Source organism: Acanthopagrus latus, chromosome 15, assembly GCF_904848185.1.
Source record: "Acanthopagrus latus isolate v.2019 chromosome 15, fAcaLat1.1, whole genome shotgun sequence".
In the NCBI taxonomy this organism is placed as follows: domain Eukaryota; kingdom Metazoa; phylum Chordata; class Actinopteri; order Spariformes; family Sparidae; genus Acanthopagrus; species Acanthopagrus latus.
In genome coordinates, this window is record NC_051053.1 from 20,075,681 (window position 1) to 20,096,203 (window position 20,523).

Sequence of the window (20,523 nt, forward strand, 5' to 3'; positions counted from 1 at the left end):
GACAGCAACATGATCTCACTGTAATGGTTCTTGTATCAGGGTTTTAAAGATATGCAGTGATGACATGTTTAAAAATTCAGCCACCTATACTTAATTCATCATCCATAGATCAAACAAACCATTACCAAGATGAAAATGATCACTGTGAGTGTGATTGATTAGTAAATCCTTAGTAAAGCCGTTGTGTTATCATTTTAATTACAGTAACTTGTTGTTGTTATTATCCATGCAGCCATTTCCATCCATGCATGCAGCAGTGCATATGTTAAAATGAATCCAAATAAATAGAATTACAATGGATCAACAGATTTTGGATGCTACATATGGATTATCTTTTTTTTGTTTTTTAAACAAGAAACTTTTCCTTTCAGGCGTATCCATAAGACTGCTGTTATATGATGACGTTCCATGTCAGATAGTCAGCAGGGAATGAGTGATGGCCCTTTCTACTTCAGGGGGAACATTTAAGAGTCATTATTCCACCATTATCATCCTTGCCAATGACTTTGGAGCTCTCCTGCCTCCTGTCAGTGGGCTGTCTGCTGTATAATGGGCCCGGGGTGTCCATTATGAAGCCAAAATGGCCAAAGATGCACTTTAGCCACAATTTGCTACCAGTGGCCAAGGGACGCGGGGGTATGGGGTACTGATAGACAACGAGAAAGTATTTTTCACAAAGAACCACTCAGAAGCATACGGGAGGTAAACTATTGTGGAAGTACCTGCATTATCAGCAGATGTTGGGTTGTGTTTCTGAGTGAAAAAAATTACAGAAGTGTTGCTGCAGCAATTTACAATACCAGCACTAACAATACTGCAGGAATAAAATACAGTCTCTTTTGAATTACTTGTATTACAGCAATGCATCTTTGAAAACCGGCTATGAATTCCAGTAATACGGTTTGTTTGGGTTTTCTCTTTTTTTTTGGTTTGATTGATGTCCTGTTTTATTTTCTAGTTCTATCCTCTTTTTTCTTGTTGTCACTTTCTACTTCCTGCTCACCTGTGTTGAGTCATGCTATGCCGGGTCGAGGTGAAGCCTGAATAAGTGAGCCTCGAGTCTTTTGCGGAAGGTGTTGAGTGATTCCGATGTCCTGACATTGGTCGGGAGTTCGTTCCACCACTGAGGTGCCAGAACAGAGGAGAGTCTTTGCTTGCTCTCAGCCATGGCGGAACAACTTGTTTTGAATGGGAAGCAACAGGGAGCCAGTGGAGGTCACGGAGGAGGGGAGTCCCTGGTTCTTGCATTCCCTGTCTTCCTGTCCGCTCCCTATGGTTTTCCAGGTTGTCCTCAGTTTTTTGTCAGCCTGTCATTTAAATGTGACAGGTTGGCCCCATGTTGCTTTGATTTTGGCATGGACTCCACTAGCACAGATGCTTAATAGTGGTGGTTGAGGTCAGTTGATTGTGGAGGAAAGTCCAAGACGGTCAGGACTCCTTGGTTCTTCGTTGGTTCTTCAAGGAGTTCTTGCAAAGCTTTGAGGTGTACGGCGTGTAGAGGCCGTTTGAAGTTTATGGTGAGTAGGTGGTATCTGAGAAAACAAGTCATCACGAAACCAGCAGCTCCCGGAAACAGACTCAGTACAGCGTTTGTCACCAACTGACACGTTTAGTCATCGAATCAGCGCTTAACCATGCTCTAGGTTTGTATTACTGTCAATCACGTGGTTTCCTACTGAGCGGAAGATCGGCATTCCATCTTGTACTAAGGAGTCTTTGCCAAGTGCCCTGTTGAACATGTTGGCATCTATTAAAGTCTCGCTCCCTCTCTCACACAGACACACACACGAATACACAAACACAGAAACAGTAATTCACAGCTTCCTGCTCTGGAGAAGAACATTGTCTTTTTCGTGCACTCTCCTGAGCATTCATGCGGAGAACAACAAATAATCCCTGTACTTCATTTGCTCTCTCGTCCTTGATGTACTTCAGCGAGAACAGCCACAGTGCATCTCCCTCCACCTCGGCTTCCTAACATCCCTACTTTCCCTGCTCCTCCTCACTATGTTATTTAGTTGCCCATGTACTAGTGATTTACAGAGCCTTAATGTAGTCCTGTGCTTGCAGTCAGCAGATGAAATCGTCATTTGTCACATTAATAGTCCTCCTCCTCTGCTATACCGTCTCACGTACACACACGCACACGCACACACACACACACACACACACAAAGACACAAGCCTTTCCCAGTATGGCTCCATTCAATACCCCCCCATCATCCCTCCTTTGCTCAAATCGCTCGCCTCATCCCTAATGCCTTTTTTTTTTTTTTCACGTTCTTCTTCACATCTCCTCCACCGTCATGGCGGATTGAACTTACCTGGATATGACTGTGATAAATCCACGTCGTGCAGTCCTTGTTGTGCATCAGTCGAGGGGTTTGCATGGTCCTTGGACTTCGACGCTGATGCTTTGTGCAAAATCTTGCAGTCACTGAAGTAGACTGTATAATTAGGCGGTATTTTGAAATGCAGCGGGAGAACATTTAATTGCTGTTTTGTACAATATGCTCAGCTGTTTATGCTGAAATTATAAGGGCCCTGCTGCGTGCGAAACACTGACTTGAATTTTAAAGACGCCGTTTGCCGTAGCCTGTCTCGTGTCACATGCAAAATTAGACAATCCCTGCAGAAGATGATTGTACAGCTCATAACAGAGATAGGGGCTTAACATTAAATGCAAATTCAGGATTATTCATTTAAACTGTTTTGCATTTGGATTCACATCACTTTCTTTCCTATTGGTTGCCTGTGTCAGTGCTTTGCATTCTGTAACCTGAGATAGGATGCAAATATGTTTTTGCTTCATGGTTTGTGTGCTTTTACAAAAAGGTTAGGTCATGACTAAAGGGTCAACAGTCATGAATATGGATTTTTCATCTTAGAAGCGAGAGAGTAATAGAAGCTGTGATTTCAAATGAGGAAGTAAAATTGGTTAAGAATACATCTTGACTCTCCTGAAAAGTTGCCTGATTTGATGTACAGGCAGTTTTTGCCTGTGTGTAGAACTAGAGAAAAACCAAAAAAACCAAAAAAAAACAACACAAATTGATTTCTAAAAGAACCTACAATCTGCATCTTAACTTTTCACTTGACTGCCGAAGGGTAAATTCACCCAAAAATGAAAATGACAGCATTATCTATTCAACCTCTTTTGAGGTTGATAGTCAGAACAAAATGTTTCCTGAGCTGCAAAGCAATACAGTGTTGCGGCACTTTCCGAAACAACTGAAGTAGATAGCGACTTATTTTAAACCAAGAACCCACAACAGAAACATTGGACATATACTGTACATGCACCTCACTGTAATCTGAGTTTCTGGGAGCCCCGAGATCCCCTATTGATTTGAAAAGACAATTTTTCCCTACCATGATATGTGGTCGAGCTTTACGTGTACCATCTACAGTGAAGATATTGGTTTTAAATAAAAAATCTAAAAACATCTTTTCAAATCAATTTTTGATCTCTGGGCTTCCGGAAAAGATGTATTATGTCGCCCCGCTGTGTCAAGCTTATGGATTTATTTACTTACTTACATAAGTCCCCGTCGACTTCAGTTATTTAGTGGAGTGCTGTGACACTGCTGTGAAGCTCCAGAAATGTTCTGTGGACTATGAACTCTCCATCAACATGACGTTGAATCGACAGTGACTAGTTTGTCATTTTTTGGTGAACTCATCCTTTAAGGCTCAAGTACAACACAGCTTCAGTTTCTCGCAGACTAGTTCGTAACAGGACATATCCACAGGCAAGACCCGTAGACCTTCATCAAGTCAATATTCTTAACCCAATAAAGGTCAAAGAGCCTAAACATTATCTCTAATAAAGCTTATTGCAAGTAACATGCTCATTTAGGCTGGATGTCTCATCTCTTCAGATTATTGATCAACTGTCAGAAAGTTTGAAGTGCGAATAATGGATGTCTAAGATGTCAAATCACTGCAACCTCAAGTCTACCCACTGTCATTAAATATTTATCACCACTTAGACAGAACAGCTCTTCTCGTCAATTCCAGACATATTAATAATGTCGGAGATGGCATTTTCATCTTTAATGGAAATTTGGCATTTTTGTCCCCGCAGACACGCTGACATGCCTTAAGAGGATCTTAAACAGACTTTCCCCAAATTACATGTGTAAATAAAAATGTCGGGGACGTTAAGACCCACCATGGATATTACAAGTGTGTGTCTGCGGGATTAATCTGTGCCGGTTTACAGATTTTCACCATACGCACATGAAAGAGAGAAGTATTTAGTTTGGACTCATGGGAAGCATCATTTTGCATCTAACCTTCTGTGTCACTCTAAAAAAAACTCCTGATTTTCATTTCCGACACGTTCCTCCCACTCAGTGGCTGGTCTGTGCTTTCGCTAAAGAGCCACGTTGACTCTCGTAGGCCTGTGATTCATCTGCTGTTTTCAAGTGACTGTTACCTCTAACAAACCTTTTCACTTTAATCAGCCGTCTTATTTTCTTTTTCACATTGTAATACAACTTCAGTACCAACCAATCCTTTTCTGTGATCTGTTCTCAACTGCAGAGGCTCAGATGTAATCCTAAGCAGGATACACAAAGAACCATCTTGAATTCTTAAGCCCAGTTGAGCAGGCTTTCTTGAATAATTCACATTAAAAATCTTTACATGAAAATCTTGTCGGAATTGATTACAGTGGGAATTGACTTGGAAGTATATCTAATTATGTTTTATCTCATTCCCTCCCCTCTTCTCTTTTCTGAACCCATGTTTGTCTTCATTGATCGACTTTTTCTCCTCCATCCCTTCACGTACTTCCTTGTCCCTCATCCTCATCCTCTTTCCTCTTGTCCAGCATGTGAGTTGATGAACCAGGGGATCCTCGCTCTGGTCACATCGACGGGCTGCGCGGCGGCGAGTGCCCTGCAGTCTCTGACAGATGCGATGCACATTCCCCACCTCTTCATCCAGAGAAACGGGGATGGTTCGCCCCGCACCGCCTGCCAGTTCAACCCCAGCCCAGACGGAGAGAGCTACACGCTGGCTGCGCGTCCACCTGTTCGCATCAACGACGTCCTGCTCACCCTCGTCTCGGAGCTGCACTGGCAGAAGTTCATCATCTTTTACGAGAGCGACTATGGTGAGTCGAGATGAACGAGAGCCGTCGATGGTCAGGTGTATCTCATAAATATGTTGTTTGCACGTAAGATGATCCTGGCTCTTTCATTTAAATGCAAATGCACCAAAACCACCTCTCATGTCGGAGGGGAGATCAGACTGCTGCTTAGGTAAAGCCGCATCAACACTAAGAAATTTGTACACTGAAAAGAATACACCGAGTGGGAACTGAAATGAAAGAGCATCATCACACACACACTGCTAAAAAAAAAAAAAAAAAGAAGTTCAGTAAAAAATTGCAGGAAAAAAAACAAGCTTTCAATGCCACATTGAGCTTTATTAGCATCCTCATGAAGAGACAAGTTTGAGCCTAATTGGCTCATCTGTGGCACCAGAGAATGAGGATGTGTTTCAACAGCACTTGATATATTCTGTGATGTTCTCCATCTTTTCAATATTCTCACCACGGATCCCCTGTAGACCAAACCTTTCCTGACCCACATTTGGCGAAAGGCAGAGGACTGTGGCTCGAAGAGTGATTGGCAAGACCGCACAAGGGCAGAGAGATGAAGAGAATATATCGCTGAATTGACATTCCTCGGATGATACTTTGCCACTGCTGGCTAATCTTTTTACTGCTTGGAAGAGTGCAATCTAGAAGGGAGTGTAAATCTGTTTTATTTTTTTTTCCAGGACAGTGGAAGCCACAGTTGATGTAGTGTATAGTAAAGCAAGCCCTTAAGGGAATACAGCCACCCACTACGCTCTCACAACTCTCCACCCCACTGTTCGGACTCCATACGGCCTGCCACTGTGCTCCATGTGAATGACTTGTTGTTTCACATTTACAGAGATCTGTCCTTTGATTCGTCTCTGACATTGGCCCTCTCTGTAGAAAGTGCGCTCTCAGCGTTGAGATGGATCGATTAAAATTCCACAATGAAAGAGCATCTGTCTATGTGTTTGCATCCGTCTGTGTTACTAGCTGCCTTCCTGCCTACCTTTGCTTTCTTTTTGGTTAGCTGTCAACATCTGTCTGACTAGCTTGTATGCTGTCTATCCTGCTGTCTGTGTATTATCTGTCTACCCTGTCTGTCTGACCAACTGTGTCCCACTGTCAGTGACTAGTTGTCTTGCTATGGTTCTTTCATCATCCGTATCTGTCTGACTACCTTAATCTCCATCTGCCTGTCTGTGAGTAGCTAGCTTGCTGTCTGTCTTGCTAGCTGTCTGACTAACTAGCTGTCTCCTTGGCTGTCTTGCTACCAGTGTCTTTCTTTCTGTCTTGAAACTATCTTTTTTCAGCTTGACTTACCTCTGTCCGTATAACTAGCTAGAAAGCCATTTGCCTGACTGGTTGTCTTGGGATCTCTCTTTTTATTTGACCGACTAACTTTCTCTCTGCCTGCTAGGCTACCTCGGTATCTGTCTTTTGACAAGCTGTCTGTCTAGCTAGCTAGCCTTCTAGCTACTGGCTGTCTTGCTGTATATCTGTCTTTTGTATTGACTAGATATCTGTCTGACTGACTAGTTTCATATTTAAGAAGGCCATCAAGCTGGCTGTAGCTTGCATACTCATTGTCTCTTACTCATTTTAGGAAAATTAAAGCTCTTTACCTCAGTTGCATAACAGTTTCAGTCATTGAATCATGTCCCATCAGGAACTCATTATGTGCAACATCCCACTTCCACCCCTGTCCAGGGCACCGGACTATAGCCTTAAATCCCAAGTCCTGTGAGAGAGAACTCAGTTTAACAAGGCAGCATTGGTTAGAAATAATGGATGGGAATACTAGTTCTAACGAAAAAGAAAAAAAGCCCTTCTAAGTCTGCTAAATTAGGTGCTACAGAGTCGGCACCATTGACATTTGCGCTTGTGTTACACTGTTTAATGCCGCACTCCTTTAATTAAGGAATGTAGCGGCTAATTAGGATCCTCATCACAAAACAGTCAAAATACCCGTGGTGCCTGCCTTGAAGCAGCACTACAGTGACCCACACCACCACCTCAGGAGAAGTACTGTCTGCAAATCTGTGTTGGCACTACTTAGTATTTAAAGAGATAGTGAGTGTTGAGTTTGAACTAATATGCATGAGGATAGAGGAATGCTTGCGGCAGTTCAGTTCTGTTTTACTCAGATTACGCATTTGTGTGTGTTTGTGTTTATGTATCTGTGTGCGGTAATGAGTAATTTAACACGATACCTATGATAAATGTTATGTCTTTCTCAAGCTTCCGCACACCTAAAAGAGTCAGCTAGATGTCAAACAATCCAGAGGAAAGCTCTAATTCAATAGAAATGAAAAGCCTTTCTGTGAATGAACACAACCCCTTTATCAAATGAGAATTTTATACCTGAACATGGGATTTGTTACAGAACAGGGTTTAAAGGATACTGGTTATAAAAGCATTAAGTGAGGATGCCTGAGTTCAAGAAGCCTTCCTCATAAACTGCTTAGAAATGGATTAAGAGATAACAAAAACATATTAAAAAAAGAAATGGACTTGGACACGTCCTAAACGCACTAGGGCTTTGCACTTTAGAGCGATGAGCTATAAAGCATCTAAATAAGGCCCCTAGTGTCTTATTCTTATATTAGAAATGTGGGACACCAAGTTGGTAAGGTTTGCTTACCACCAGTCATCATAGCCTGAGGAAGAAGGAGTGAAACAACGCGCAACATTTAATTAGACAATATATGGTCTACTACTTAATTTATTCAGCCAGAGGGCTGTCGCGTTGCTTGATAAAGGTTGATTCAAATTCAGATTTGAGGATGTTTCAGCACTTTTTTTTTTGGTTTGCAGAAAAGTTTGAAACATTGTTTGACCTCAGATTAAAGTCAACTTGATTAATGTCTCTAAATAATTGTGCAAAATTCAAAACAAAGGCATGTACTAAAGGTGAAGAAAAACATTCAGGATGCATAAACATTTTCCTGTCATAATTATTAGGTGTTTTCATTTGAGGATTTCAAAATTTAAATGTATGACCACGTTGAGTTGCTTCAACACACTCTTTACCTCTCCATTATACCAGTTCATAATTTTTTACATTTAGGGTGTAGCGCATCCCTAACTCTGCTTTAGTTTTTGTTCCTACTCCTCCCATCACCTTTCCCATCACTGCTAACCTTTCAGAAGCACAGATTGGTTTTGAACATCGCATTGCTTCCAACACGAGCTGTCAGATCAGTGATAATCAAACAGCAGAAATCAGATTATGTAACTTTACTCACAGCGCGGGAGCTTTAGATCAGGTTCTCAGTGTGACCTTGTCAAAGACTCTCTGTCTTTCCTCTTCAGCAGTCTGGCTATGTTTAGCATGAAAAGTGCAGGAGGTACAACAGTGTGACATCGCCTTCCCTGTCACATTATTGTTCCATCTCTCATCGCTGCAGCGCAGACCTTTTTGCTGAAGTAAACCAGACATGACCTGTGTATTACTCATAGAGGTGAAACAGGTGACTAATTGGGCTGCAGCTAATGTTTATTTGCTAATTATATTTTTAATTAGTGCTTGATCATAAAATAGTGGGAAAATGGCCTTCAAAAGCACTCGTTTTGTCCCACCAGCAGTTTAAATCTGAAAGATATCCAGTTCACCATCCTGTAAGACCGTAGGAAAGCAGGAAAAATCACAGTAGAGGAAATGGAAACGGTACATTTATGGCATGTTTGCTTAAAAAATGAACTATTCTCAATTAGTTTTCAACTGATTGTTTCAGTTCAAATATCATACAAAAAAAATGGACAAAAAAGACCGAAAGTGCTGATCTGCCAGCCCTCCATACTTTGTATGAGGCTATAAATGCTGTAACGAAATCAACAAATGATGGTAAACCCAGCCGCTCTGCAGCGTCAAGCTCTCCTCTCAAGTTTGAGAGCATTTGGAGGAACAGGAAGCTTCTTTTTGTTTTGCTTTTTATTCCAATAGTAAATGGGAGTAGGTCTCATAAAGAGAACTCGGCTGTTATCCTGAGTTATAAACCGGAGTAGACCATTTTCCGCTTATTGTCATACTGTAGTAATGGCTGTTATTATGTTCTATTTTAAAGATTGCAGACATGGCTGCAAGCTGTGATTTAGTGCTTTCATCACATTAGTGTATATATATACGACATGACTCATCGCCTGATGCACCGAGACAGAGTCAATTTCTAATTACACAGCCAAATATCATAAATCTCATAAGTGATGGATGTGGATCCAGGTGGATGCAAGGGAGACTTTGCAGGTAAATAGTTACAGTTAGTGGAGCTGGATTGGTTCAAACAGTGGACGGCAATGTAGGTAATGTTTGACTCTCACAGGGACGGTGCATCCTTTTACTTGGGCTGTGTTAAGAAGTTATTAATATCCTGCCATCAATCATCTGACCCTCTGATTAACACGGTTGCATTTGTTCCCTTTCCAGAGCCACATCTCTGAATGGTTGTTGAGAGAAGCTATGATTTTTATGCCATTATAATTGATTTCAGTCTGGCTTCATGCTGGTAGCGTTTCACACTCTGGACTGACTCTCTTTCTATGGCAGCAAACAGCCTTTTTCAGCAATCATGCTGCTCATGAACACACTTGATGGCTGACTAAAGTAATAACAGCGCGCACATTTCTGCAACATGCTGGTGCCTCTTTCACACACACCGGGACACACTCACAGTTTGCTAAACTAGAGTCTCACACACAGGTTACCAGACCACCGTCCCTAAAGGGAAGGCTCGGCCCATTTCACAAGCGCTAATGCCTCATCGTAGACGTAAACACAAATGCAGCTTTGTACCGCACAAAAGGGGACCAAAAGTCTCATCGTTCCCCCATTTCCTTGCACCAGTGGTTACGGTAATGTCTTGGACTGCAGAGTCTTTTCAGCACCGCTCAGGATCGTCTTTTTTCCCCCAGCTAAAGTCCAATCTGCTGATCGACAGCGACTCTGACAGGACACTGTGCTGATCTGTGATCATTAGAGTGTGGTTCTCTATCTAGTGTAATGTTAATCTAACCGTCTAAAGGGAGATAGGGAGTTTTTTGATTCTCTCTCAGATTGCAAAGATCATCTCACTCAATTATTATTTTTTCATCTGACAGTTAAAGCCCGCGCCGAAATGAGCGGACTCTCGGAATGAACACGTTTGGAAAAAAGGACATTTAATTTGCAAATCCATTAGACGCATGATTGCTACATACTGAGGCCGTCTCCATCGAACATGTAAAGTAGGCGTGGGCCGTGTCTGATGGATTTCTAGATGTGCTGCGATAAGGCCGTGTCTCGCTGGGCTGCTGTGCCATCAGTGTGCTGATGGTGCATTAGTCTATAAAAGCAGATGTTAAAAAAAAGATAGAGCACCTCCTTGTATGTAGCCTCAGGCATCGCACTGTATCGCGCTGGAAGAATTGTCTTTATCCTCGTTATCACTACAACATATATATAGACAGTTGTTTGTTGTAATCGATCACGTTTCTTTAAGCCTTTTGTTTTGGTGTGGTGCAAGCGACGCCGCGGTTCCATAGCAGTAGAGCACAGGGTGAGTTTTGCGTTTAAACAGCTGGCTCTCCCTGACCTCAGGGGCAAAGTGTGGCTCAGTGTAATGAAGTGTGTCAGGGGAGGCTGATTCATTTCAGTCTCCACCAATGCATCAGACGCATAAAAGGCACATTATGTAAACAAATTCTAAGGCGTCACCTCTTCTGGTTCCATTTGTCACTGTACATTTTCAACACATAATTTGATTCCCTGTTGTGAGAGTGTGTTGCATTACTTTCTTTCACAGCAGCAGAAATAACCTAATTCCTGTGCTGTTGTTGTAGAAGAAGAAAAAGAAGAAGAAGCAGGACGACACTTTACTACGACTGCAACTAATTCTTTTGTGGTTTTGCTTTTAGTGCCTTCAGGCAAATAAGAGAGGACACAATTATACGATAATCCTACGACAGCCCGGTGCTAACCAAAAGACACTCTAGCTTTTTTGTTTTTGGTTGTTTTTGTTCTTTTTCTTTTGTTCCTTCTTTCTCCTTTGTTTGAAATTTCTGTCTCATCTGTGTGTTTTTTGTTTTTTTTTGTTTTTTTTTAATAACCAATACTGTTTTTAGAAGTCCCTCTGTTACAGATTTCAGTTATGTTCTCTGACAGAGCTGAAGGGGAGTCTAATGCCTCAGCTTTTTATTTGAAAAGAACAAAATAGGCCGAGCGCAAGTCAAGGCCACAGAAGTTCATCTCTCCCACTGAAAAACAAACTTGACGGTAAACTCTCTCGCTTTGCCGTCAAGGACCACGAGCCCCTGGTGGATTGTGGGCTTCTCGAACTGACCGGAGTTCTCAGATTTCAGTCGTAACTTCATACACAGGCAAGATGTTCATCGTTGCATCTAAATGACTGTGGATCCACGGCTGTGGGTTTGAGTTCCCGCAGTGGATCAAAAGCTTTGGTTTTATTCTGCTTCATTTTACATTTAACCGTGACCAGACACAATGGAGGTTCGTGCTCTCTTCTCCGCTTGTTTTCGTAAAACCAGCCATGTCTTTAAACAGAAAGCGTTCAGCAGAGTGGCTGCAAATTGAATAAGTCTGTCATGCTATGCCTTGTTTGAAATGTGACACAACATGCCTGTCTATCAGGCCCACACCTGCTCAGACAGTAAGCTACTGAACACACCTTGAATACAAAGTGGGAGTCGTCTCTCACTGCTCGAGCAGGTATTAAATAACCATTGTTTTAAACCTGAAAACTGACTAAAACTCGTCCCATCAGCCCCTAAACCAGGGGGCTGATGGGACGATGTCATGCATGAGCGTGCAAGGTTAAAGTTCCCATGAAACAGCAAGTGCTGCTTGCTTCAGCGCATTTATGTGTTTCTTGTTTGAACAGGTGGGTAAGTAGGGACTTGTTATGCGTGTATTGATTGGCATTTGAAAAAAAGCTAATAGAACTGAATGCTTCCTTTATTCTCAGAGGCTGCACGCAGCTCCGGTCCAGAGGTGTTCACGGGGAGGCTGCTGGTTAGCATTAGTTAGCAGTTTAGCAACAAGTGACGCTATCGGTGCAGAGTTCTGGCAGAGCAACCCGAGGACAGCAGAGGGAAAGTCGGAGTGTATTTTTTTCCATAAAATATGATCCAGTTTAATCCAAAACACTGAATGAAAATAGAGGCTTTTGTTTTTGTACAGTAATCCCTGAGGCCTGGTCCCCAGAAACACTCCTGCCTGGCGGCATCCTTTTTGTACATCCATGGCAGCATCATAAAGACCATCACACAAGTCATAGAAACTTTCTTGACACTTAAATACCTACAGAATGACTTTTTGCCATTGGTGGGCCTAATACTGGGCTATGTTGCGCTATAGAGCACATATGTAATAAAAAAAAAACACTTAAACATCAATTTGAACTTCATGGGAGCCTTAAGTCGTGGCTCACTGTGAAGGTTGTGTAACACCATCGTTCCTACAGTGGCAAGTTTTACATACACAAGTCAGCCAACTGACCACACAATCAAACGTTATGATCATGTGGTCAGATGACCACCATGATGAGAATATTATGCAGCAGCCAGCCAAACATCTCACCTAGTAGTATTATTCAGTGACACTATGGATGTTTTAGGTTGTAATTAGTGGCATTAAGCAAAAAGGAAGAATGAACACAAGCAGGTTTTTAGTTTTTCTTTTGCAATTAAATTTACTTACTTGTGCCGAGCAAATGAAGCGGCGTTGGAAACATCCATCGCGAGGAGAAAGTCGCAGGGCAGTCGGCGGTCAAGCTCATCTAATAGGCCAATCTACGAGCTTTAATTTCCTGCAGACATTGTGGATGCAGCTCAAGCTGGACGAGTTTAAGAGGCTGGCTGTGTGCTGGCTCTGTGAGAAGAGTGAACGGTGCATTTAAGGATGTACTGCGAGCCTTTTCATCTTCACTTATTGATGTTGTTTAGCTAAAGACGGGAGAAAAAAAAAAAAGAATTTACCGCGGCGCTCGAAGGCTAATGACAGCTGCGGACAACTTTAAGATGTAAAGTTTTCATGCATGTTGCTCAGAGGTTGCAAAAGCATGCACATTCTTTACTCAAGTAGAAGAACAGATACGTGTGTAGAAAGTACTGCTACAACTTCCAGTAAAACGTATCTAGTTTCTACCGTCACGTCTGTGCAAATCTAGCTGAACCTCACCTCATATTAATGTAATTCAAACACTATTAAACCTAAAGGTAGAATCAGTAGGAACTGTTTGAGCTGTTTGTAAACACACCAGAAAGATGTCGAGTCTCATTCATGTGAAATGCCGACATTTTGGGTTGCTAAAGCGTTGGTAAAGGAGAGTATGCGTGCAGACGGCTACAGGATCTCTGCAAATAAAACACGCCTTTTCTCCCCAGCTCGAGTCTCCCTCTCTGTCTGCGCTTAGTCTCGCCACGTCTGCTGCGCCTGATCCGCACTGATTGGCTGAAATCAGTCTTGTGATGTTGGTAAGAATAAAAATAATCGACAATTCCCCTCAAATGCATAAAAGCAAAGCCTCTGTTGTAAAATGTACGGTGTGAAAAATATAGATATTTGGGTTAAAATGTAGGGTGTTATAGTAAAAAGGCTGTCAGAAACATGTACAATAAGTAGAGATACTTGAAAAAAAATCTGCATTAACTTCCCACCTCTGATGTTGCTCAATGCATCTGTTATTGTAAATCCATCAGCACATCTTGAATGTGAATGAGATGATGTTGACCTTCATTTTTATCAGCTAACTTTCATGATGCTTAAAAAAAATTGTGCATGAATTTCAACCAGAATACGTGGACTGAGAATGTATTTCCATCACTCGGGGGAGAAAAAAAAAAAAAAAATGTGTCGGAGCATCGTTCTGATGCACTCCGGGAACACTACACTTTTATCTGTATGCCTTTGTAATTGCCTTCTAAGGTGTGCTTGCACATTATTCACAGTTGTGGGTATGTAAAAGGATGCCAGCTATTGATTCCGTGTGGGAGGGTGGACAGCGGGTAGACTATCTGCAAACAAAAGCTTCTGTAAAATTGCCTTGTCATTTTATCATAACAAGGAGAGTTTGAAAGGCGACCGAGGCACGATTATAGGAAATCTTGAGGATGGGTCGATATTTCTTGAACGTCGGTAGGCTCCTTGGCAGGTCTGTCTGAGTTAACATGCGCTTAGTAATGACTGTGGAGCAGCTACATCTGTCTCTGCCCACCCTGTGGTGACTGGCTCTCTGTTAGAGGAGGAGAGAATTAGGTTGGGATTAGGTGTGAGATTGATTAAGCTGCTTTTGGTCCCAAATTGGAGGTGGTTCCTAATGTAGAAGGTACATTTATAACACCGGCAGGGTCTGAAGGTAGACAAACACAGAAAGGACACCTCCTGCAGAGTCTGCTGCACGTCTGCAACGCGGTGGTTAGCGACAGATCTGAGAAATTAAAGAGAGCATTGTATTTTTTTGTGAGAAGCGAAGATGCTCTCATGTCACATCGCGCTCTCATATGCTTCCTCTTATTGCGTTACCTTGTTCCATCAAAATGGGGGTCTGTGACACTGTCAACTATCTCAGCGGGTAATTTCACAGGGAGCAAACGTACAGGTGACCTTCAGTTAATTGGCTTAACGAAGAATAGGGAGACAGAGAGGAATCAAAGAGAGGGTAGCGTAGAGAAGAAAAGGTGTGGAGAGGGACAGATATGTATGTAATATTATGCCTCATCTAAATGTCAGTTCGGAAATAGCTCTGAATCTCAGCAGGCAACCGGTGAGTAAAATGTTAATCACTGTGATGTCAGGAGTAAGTGGAAGCAAGAAACACACGGATGTCGAACGTAGATATTCCTCCATCATCCCGCATGACCTCACAGACGGCTCTTAACCTTTTCTGCGAAAGGGTAAAATAATTGGTGGGACATCATTTGCATAGTTTCTATTTTGATGCTCAACAATCAGGTGACGAAAAATAGAAGTTCAACACGTTTTCTGAGTCTCAGCAGATCATTTTTAACCATGAAACCTGCTCTCGTTTTTAAATAAAAACTCCAAGTGTAACCCTGCAGTCTCACGCGGTGCTGGTGTTCCTGTTTTTATTGATTCCTGAAGGTTATTTTCCTTTTTTTTTTTTGTACTATATTTTCTTTATCATTCCAATAGTTGTATTCAGGTCCAACCGCCTTCCCCCCTTCTAAGCACACAGCATCGCACCATCCTGAAAGAGTGTCAGCCAAACTAAAGTAGGGCAATTAATTTTATTCCCCACTTGGACTAAAACTGGCATGGCACTGTTGTGAGCCAGAAATGCAATCACTGAGCAGAATCTTTGACCATTCACCAGGCCTGGACTCGGATAATAATTGAGTGCGGGGAAAATGTATCTCCAGCCCAGCCTGCTCTGCACGTTCAGACCAGGCTGCTTATATTGGAACCGTTTTGTTTCCTTCATTTTTTTTTTTTTTTTTTTTATGGTCTTTGACGAACAAAAGACAAACTGATGCATTATGTCCGTGCCAGCCAAAAGTATAATAGTGAACAGCTGCTTGCTCAAAACTTGCCGGATGAAGGGACCGCAGTGAAATGACAATAATAGGTGTAAACCTCCCGTGTCCAAACAATACATTAAAGCTGAGGGCAAGGTAGCAAAGCGTTCATCCCCGTCCATAAAGCTGAAAACCACAAATCATTATCTGTGAAGCTGTGCAGCAGCAGCAGCAGTGGTGCTTATACTCACTTAAAAAGACTTACATTGATAAAAATGCAAACCAGACGAGATCTGTGACAGTCAGCGCCTCACGTAATGTGGTCATTTGTGAGGCCCTATGGTGGATTTGTATAAGACAGCATTAGACTGACAGATTTTATATTTGTGTTCACCGCCTCAATTTACATACATTAAGAGGGACTTAATATTACCCATAATTCATCTGTATGATCATATCTTACTTCTCCTATATCACATGAATGAGAGTTGATGACGTGTTGATGACCGTAGCCGCAAAGCTAAAATGATAGCATGTACCCCGTCTCAAGCTCAACTGTGCATCGACGGTGTGAATAGCATGCTCTTAAATCATTTGGGATCTCTTGGCCTCCATGCACTTGGATTAAGTCGGACAAAGCTGTACGGAGTCATTTGTGCTCTCATCTGCTTCAGTCGTCACGGAGAACGCTGCAACACTGTTTTGATTTTTAAGCTCCACAAAACTCCACCCGACTTTCCGTCAGCATGAAGGTGAGTAGGTAAAAGACAGGATTTTCATTTTTCGGTGAACTTTGTCTGCTCCCTCTGAGCCCAACATTTCTTTTTCCTTTATTGTAGATGTTATTCTTTCCCCTCAGTTGAGATCCCACCATGAGGTTAAAGCAGAGGAAACCCGAGGTACAGATCTGGCTGTATGCAGCTGCCTCACGTTGTTTTCCTTTTGAATCTTCGCTCTGCCTCGACTCTTGTGGCCAGTCAGTTGGCCTTGCCACTGAACGGCCAGACTTGTGGTCAGTGTGACAGATGACGTTCACACAATGTTGTATTTACTAGGTGTGGTGTAAGAACATAATATGATTCTCTTCACCTGCTGTTTCTCTTCTGCAAGGTGTTGGGTTTGTTTTTTTTTTCTCTGAAGTGCAGTTCATAACACATACACATGTATACAAAGACTGACTGTGCATGAATCCTCTGACTGCAGATGAGAAGGACCTTAATATGAATATAAGACAAACATACTGAATGCATTTGCATGTGCTGCATTTCCACATACTCAAGTCACTGATTGAATTAGTCTTATCCCGCTGCTCCTTCCAGAGTACGTGTAGTCACTTTTGTGTGGGGATCATTACGTTTGGGTTTTAATTGGAATTTTGTGTTTTTATTCTGTCTTCTGAAAAGGGAATCATAGCAAAAACAAAAATCACAGCTGAAACCACTTGAAATTCTACGAACATGACTTGCAGCACAAATTCTCAGTCGTCAATTTTTTTTGTGCTTAATCAAACCGATGATTCATCTTTACCTCTGTTTTTTTCTCGTGGTTTTTTTTTTTTTTTTTTTTTTTTCTCGTGGGAAGCATTTTATGAAGTGCAGTGAAAAAACAAACTTCCATTCCTGAGAAAAGAAGTTTGAACTGTTGTTCTTTTCTTTCTTGCCCCAAAACAGAAATACAATGAACTGGACTTAACCTGTCAGGCTGTGTGGAGGAGAACAAAGATTGATGTTACAAATGTCGGTCCTGCACTGAACTCCTGTGTTTGGCCGGCGCTCCAAACCACAGAAATCATTAATGATTTGCAGACCTCGTATCTAAGCCATCAGATGCAGCTTAGACAGATAATTAGAATAGTCACATTTACCTTCAAATGCAGTGTCGACACAGAGCAGACAGTCGGCAGTCAGTGAGAAGAGAGTGAAGTAAAAACAGAAGCAATCATTTCTCACTTTCTGCCTCCTCTCGACTGCTCTAATTGCTCTTGTGGCAACGCGTGGCACACTCGGAGCCTGATACGTTTCAGATTTGCAACAAAAAAGCTCTATGTTGCATATAATTAACTGATGTCATTGTTGCAAGAATAACAGTGATTACTTCTACGGTCTCATCTCAATTTTGAGTAAACACAGGCTGCTAGCGAAGCCATTTCTCAGACTTTTTTCCGCCCGGATTGCAGCGCAGCTTGACAGCTCGGTGGAAAAACCTCAGAGCCTTTTGATCATGATATGCTCATTTCTGCATCGCTCCAATCCCAGAGGGGGTCCCACTTTTTTTTTTTTACTACTAGGGTAAAATAGAGCTGGGAAGGATGTAGGATCAACTTTGTGGGGGTATTTCTCAGTCTCCCCCTCGGCCTGTCCTTCCCCGATGACAGATTCAGGGAAGGAAAGGGTAGAAAAACCACGAGAGCACCAAGTATGTTGCAATTTGTTAGAGCGTGAGAGCAGGGTGGTGAAACAGGACAGTGTGTGTGGGGGGAGCAGAGGGTAAAGTTTTGATATCTAAAACTTTCAGGAGCAGATTTGCGGTCAGAAAACGAAGCCCGGGTAAACATGTCCAGAAAAATCAGACCTTTAATTCCACGTTAATCCTCTTTACTGCAGCCCCGTCCGTGGCTGACACGGTCGGCCCGTGGAAAAGCCTGCTACCGGTTTGGAACGCTGGCTTTGAAGTCCGATGTTTCTATCGGGGCGTCCTGGAGTAGTTATCGCATGGCAGCTTTCCCTCGGCTCTCAGCGGGATTAAAAGCCCTGTTTGTTTGTTACAGTATGTTTCCTCTATTTTCCCATCTGAGAGATACAAGGTTTTTTTTACCCAGCAGCAACATTACAAAATGTGACTGGTGAATCTATTTTTTATTTTTTTAAATTTTATTTTCATCCACTGTGGTCTTAGCTTTTAGTTTAGCCACTTGTAGTATAAACATCTCTCTAATTTATGCAGGTTGTGCAACATTCTCAGAAACATCATGTTGGAAATACGGATCCAAAACCACTAGACAATAAGGCTCTTGGATACGTAGCACGTGTTTAACAACACGACTTTTACATCCACACGTACGACTTAATCGGTTTCTCATCGAGTCAGACACCATTTTTATTCAGGTTTATTCTTTTTTAGCCTCTGGGTTTCATGGCTCACACTGACGAGCAGAATAAATATAAAACCAGTTTCTGCTGAAGCCGAAAGTTGTGTATAGAAAGATATCGCATCTGAAATTAATTGCAATGGTCCAGTTGCGGAACAGAAGGCAGCGAGCCGTAATTTACTTAGAAAATGCACTCGGATTACTCAGAGGTTGAGCCTTTTGCCCATTGTATCCAAAGCAACCCCCACTACCAGGGGTAATCGTTTCAATTTAGAGACAAAGAAAGCAAAGAGGTGTGTGCGTTTCTTTCCGTGTGTGTGTGTGTGTGTGCTCGGAAGGCAGAGGGGTTTCGAAGAGTGCCGCAGTAAGAGAGTTTTGGCGACGCTTCAAAATGATGAATGATTTAATTTCATCTTTTGTTCTGCCCTTTGAACATTTTTATTCTCTGAGTATTTATGTTGCCCCTAAAAATAAATTGCAATACAACAACAGCAGGAAGTCACTGCGCTCTGCATCGGAGTCTCTCCGGCTTGCTTCATCCCGTACTTAGTCATATTGCCGGTTCTCTTTGCCCGCAAAAGTCCGGACTGAGGAACTTCACAGGTGTGCTAGAATGTTGCTTCACTGCCCAGCCGGGTCTGAGGCTTTTCTTATTGGCCTAATTTCCAGTTTTTGCCTCAAGCATCAAAAACCTCCCCTGAATCTACCACACCACCTGAAGGTACGATTATATTGTATAGGTTTGGGCCAGTTTGCCTCTGAATATCATCTGTTCTCAGCTCTAAAAACTGGAGCGCTGGATGACTCATCAAACCTCTAGAGATGTAACAGGGGGAAACCCACCCATCCACACACACACACACACACACACACACAAACACACACCATCCATTGTGGCTGCAGAGAGAAGTCTGGCCCCAGCGATTTTGGCCAGCCTCTGTTTAACAATGCGGCATGACTTGGCACATGCTGGGCTGCTGCTCCCCCTGTGACTGCTGGGATTGCTGTGCTCATTGTGAGCACTCTGCTGCACATCACCTTTGATTTGTGTGTTCAGCACAGGCTTCTTTTAAGTGGATTTTTGTATAGGGAACACACACACGCGCTCGCTCACTCAGATCTCTGGGGACAGCAACACCTGCTTGCAGTTTCATATCCTGTAAACCCCAGGAAACAGAAAGACAGGAGTGCTTGTTGTGTTTTGTCATGCTTTAGATCAGGAGCAAAGAACGAAACCTGCCTTGAAGCCCTTTGGAACGGAGCCCTGAAAATACAGAGTGGATGTGCAGGTGTTGAAAGTGCGGGTTGTTTACCAACAGTTCTGATGAGGCACTCTGGGAATAAAGTACTTTATATTATAGCACCTCTCTGTTTGTGTCAACCCCCCCCTCATCACCAATCCCCTGTCATTCTCTCTCCTCCTCCAGATATCCGGGGTTTGCAAACCTTTATGGACCAGGCGTCCCGGCTGGGCCTGGATGTTTCCCTTCAGAGGGTGGACCGCAACGTCAGCCGGGTCTTCACCGACCTCTTCAACACGATGCGCACCGAGGAGCTCAACCGGTACCGGGACACTCTGCGGCGGGCCGTGTTGCTCATGAGCCCTCGAGGCGCGCAGGTGTTCATCCACCAGGTAGGCCTACACTGCTGAGTCTGTACTTCATCAAGGGCGATCAGCAGCGCGAGCAGAGAGAAAGTGAACGAGCCAGACAGAAAACAAGCCTTTATTCGATAAAGATGATGACACGTGGAGGGAAGCGCAGCTGCCTGGCGATGCTACTCTGACAGCTGATCAAAAATGTAATTGTGAATCGCGTGGTTGTCAGAGGGGAATGGCCCCCAAGACCACGCTAGTGACCGTTACCTTGTTAAAA

At 42.8% G+C, this 20,523-nt stretch overlaps 1 protein-coding gene across 4 annotated transcripts in view; it reads left to right on the forward strand.

Moving 5' to 3' along the window:
• The window catches only part of grid1a (glutamate receptor, ionotropic, delta 1a), a 293,479-nt gene that overhangs the window by 193,670 nt on the left and 79,286 nt on the right, over positions 1 to 20,523 (forward strand). For all 4 annotated transcript variants that reach the window (XM_037124753.1, XM_037124752.1, XM_037124754.1 and 1 more), the window contains 2 exons: positions 4,837 to 5,121; positions 20,077 to 20,282. In XM_037124753.1, the coding sequence (XP_036980648.1) occupies positions 4,837 to 5,121; positions 20,077 to 20,282 (491 nt within the window). The remainder of the gene's footprint in view (positions 1 to 4,836; positions 5,122 to 20,076; positions 20,283 to 20,523) is intronic.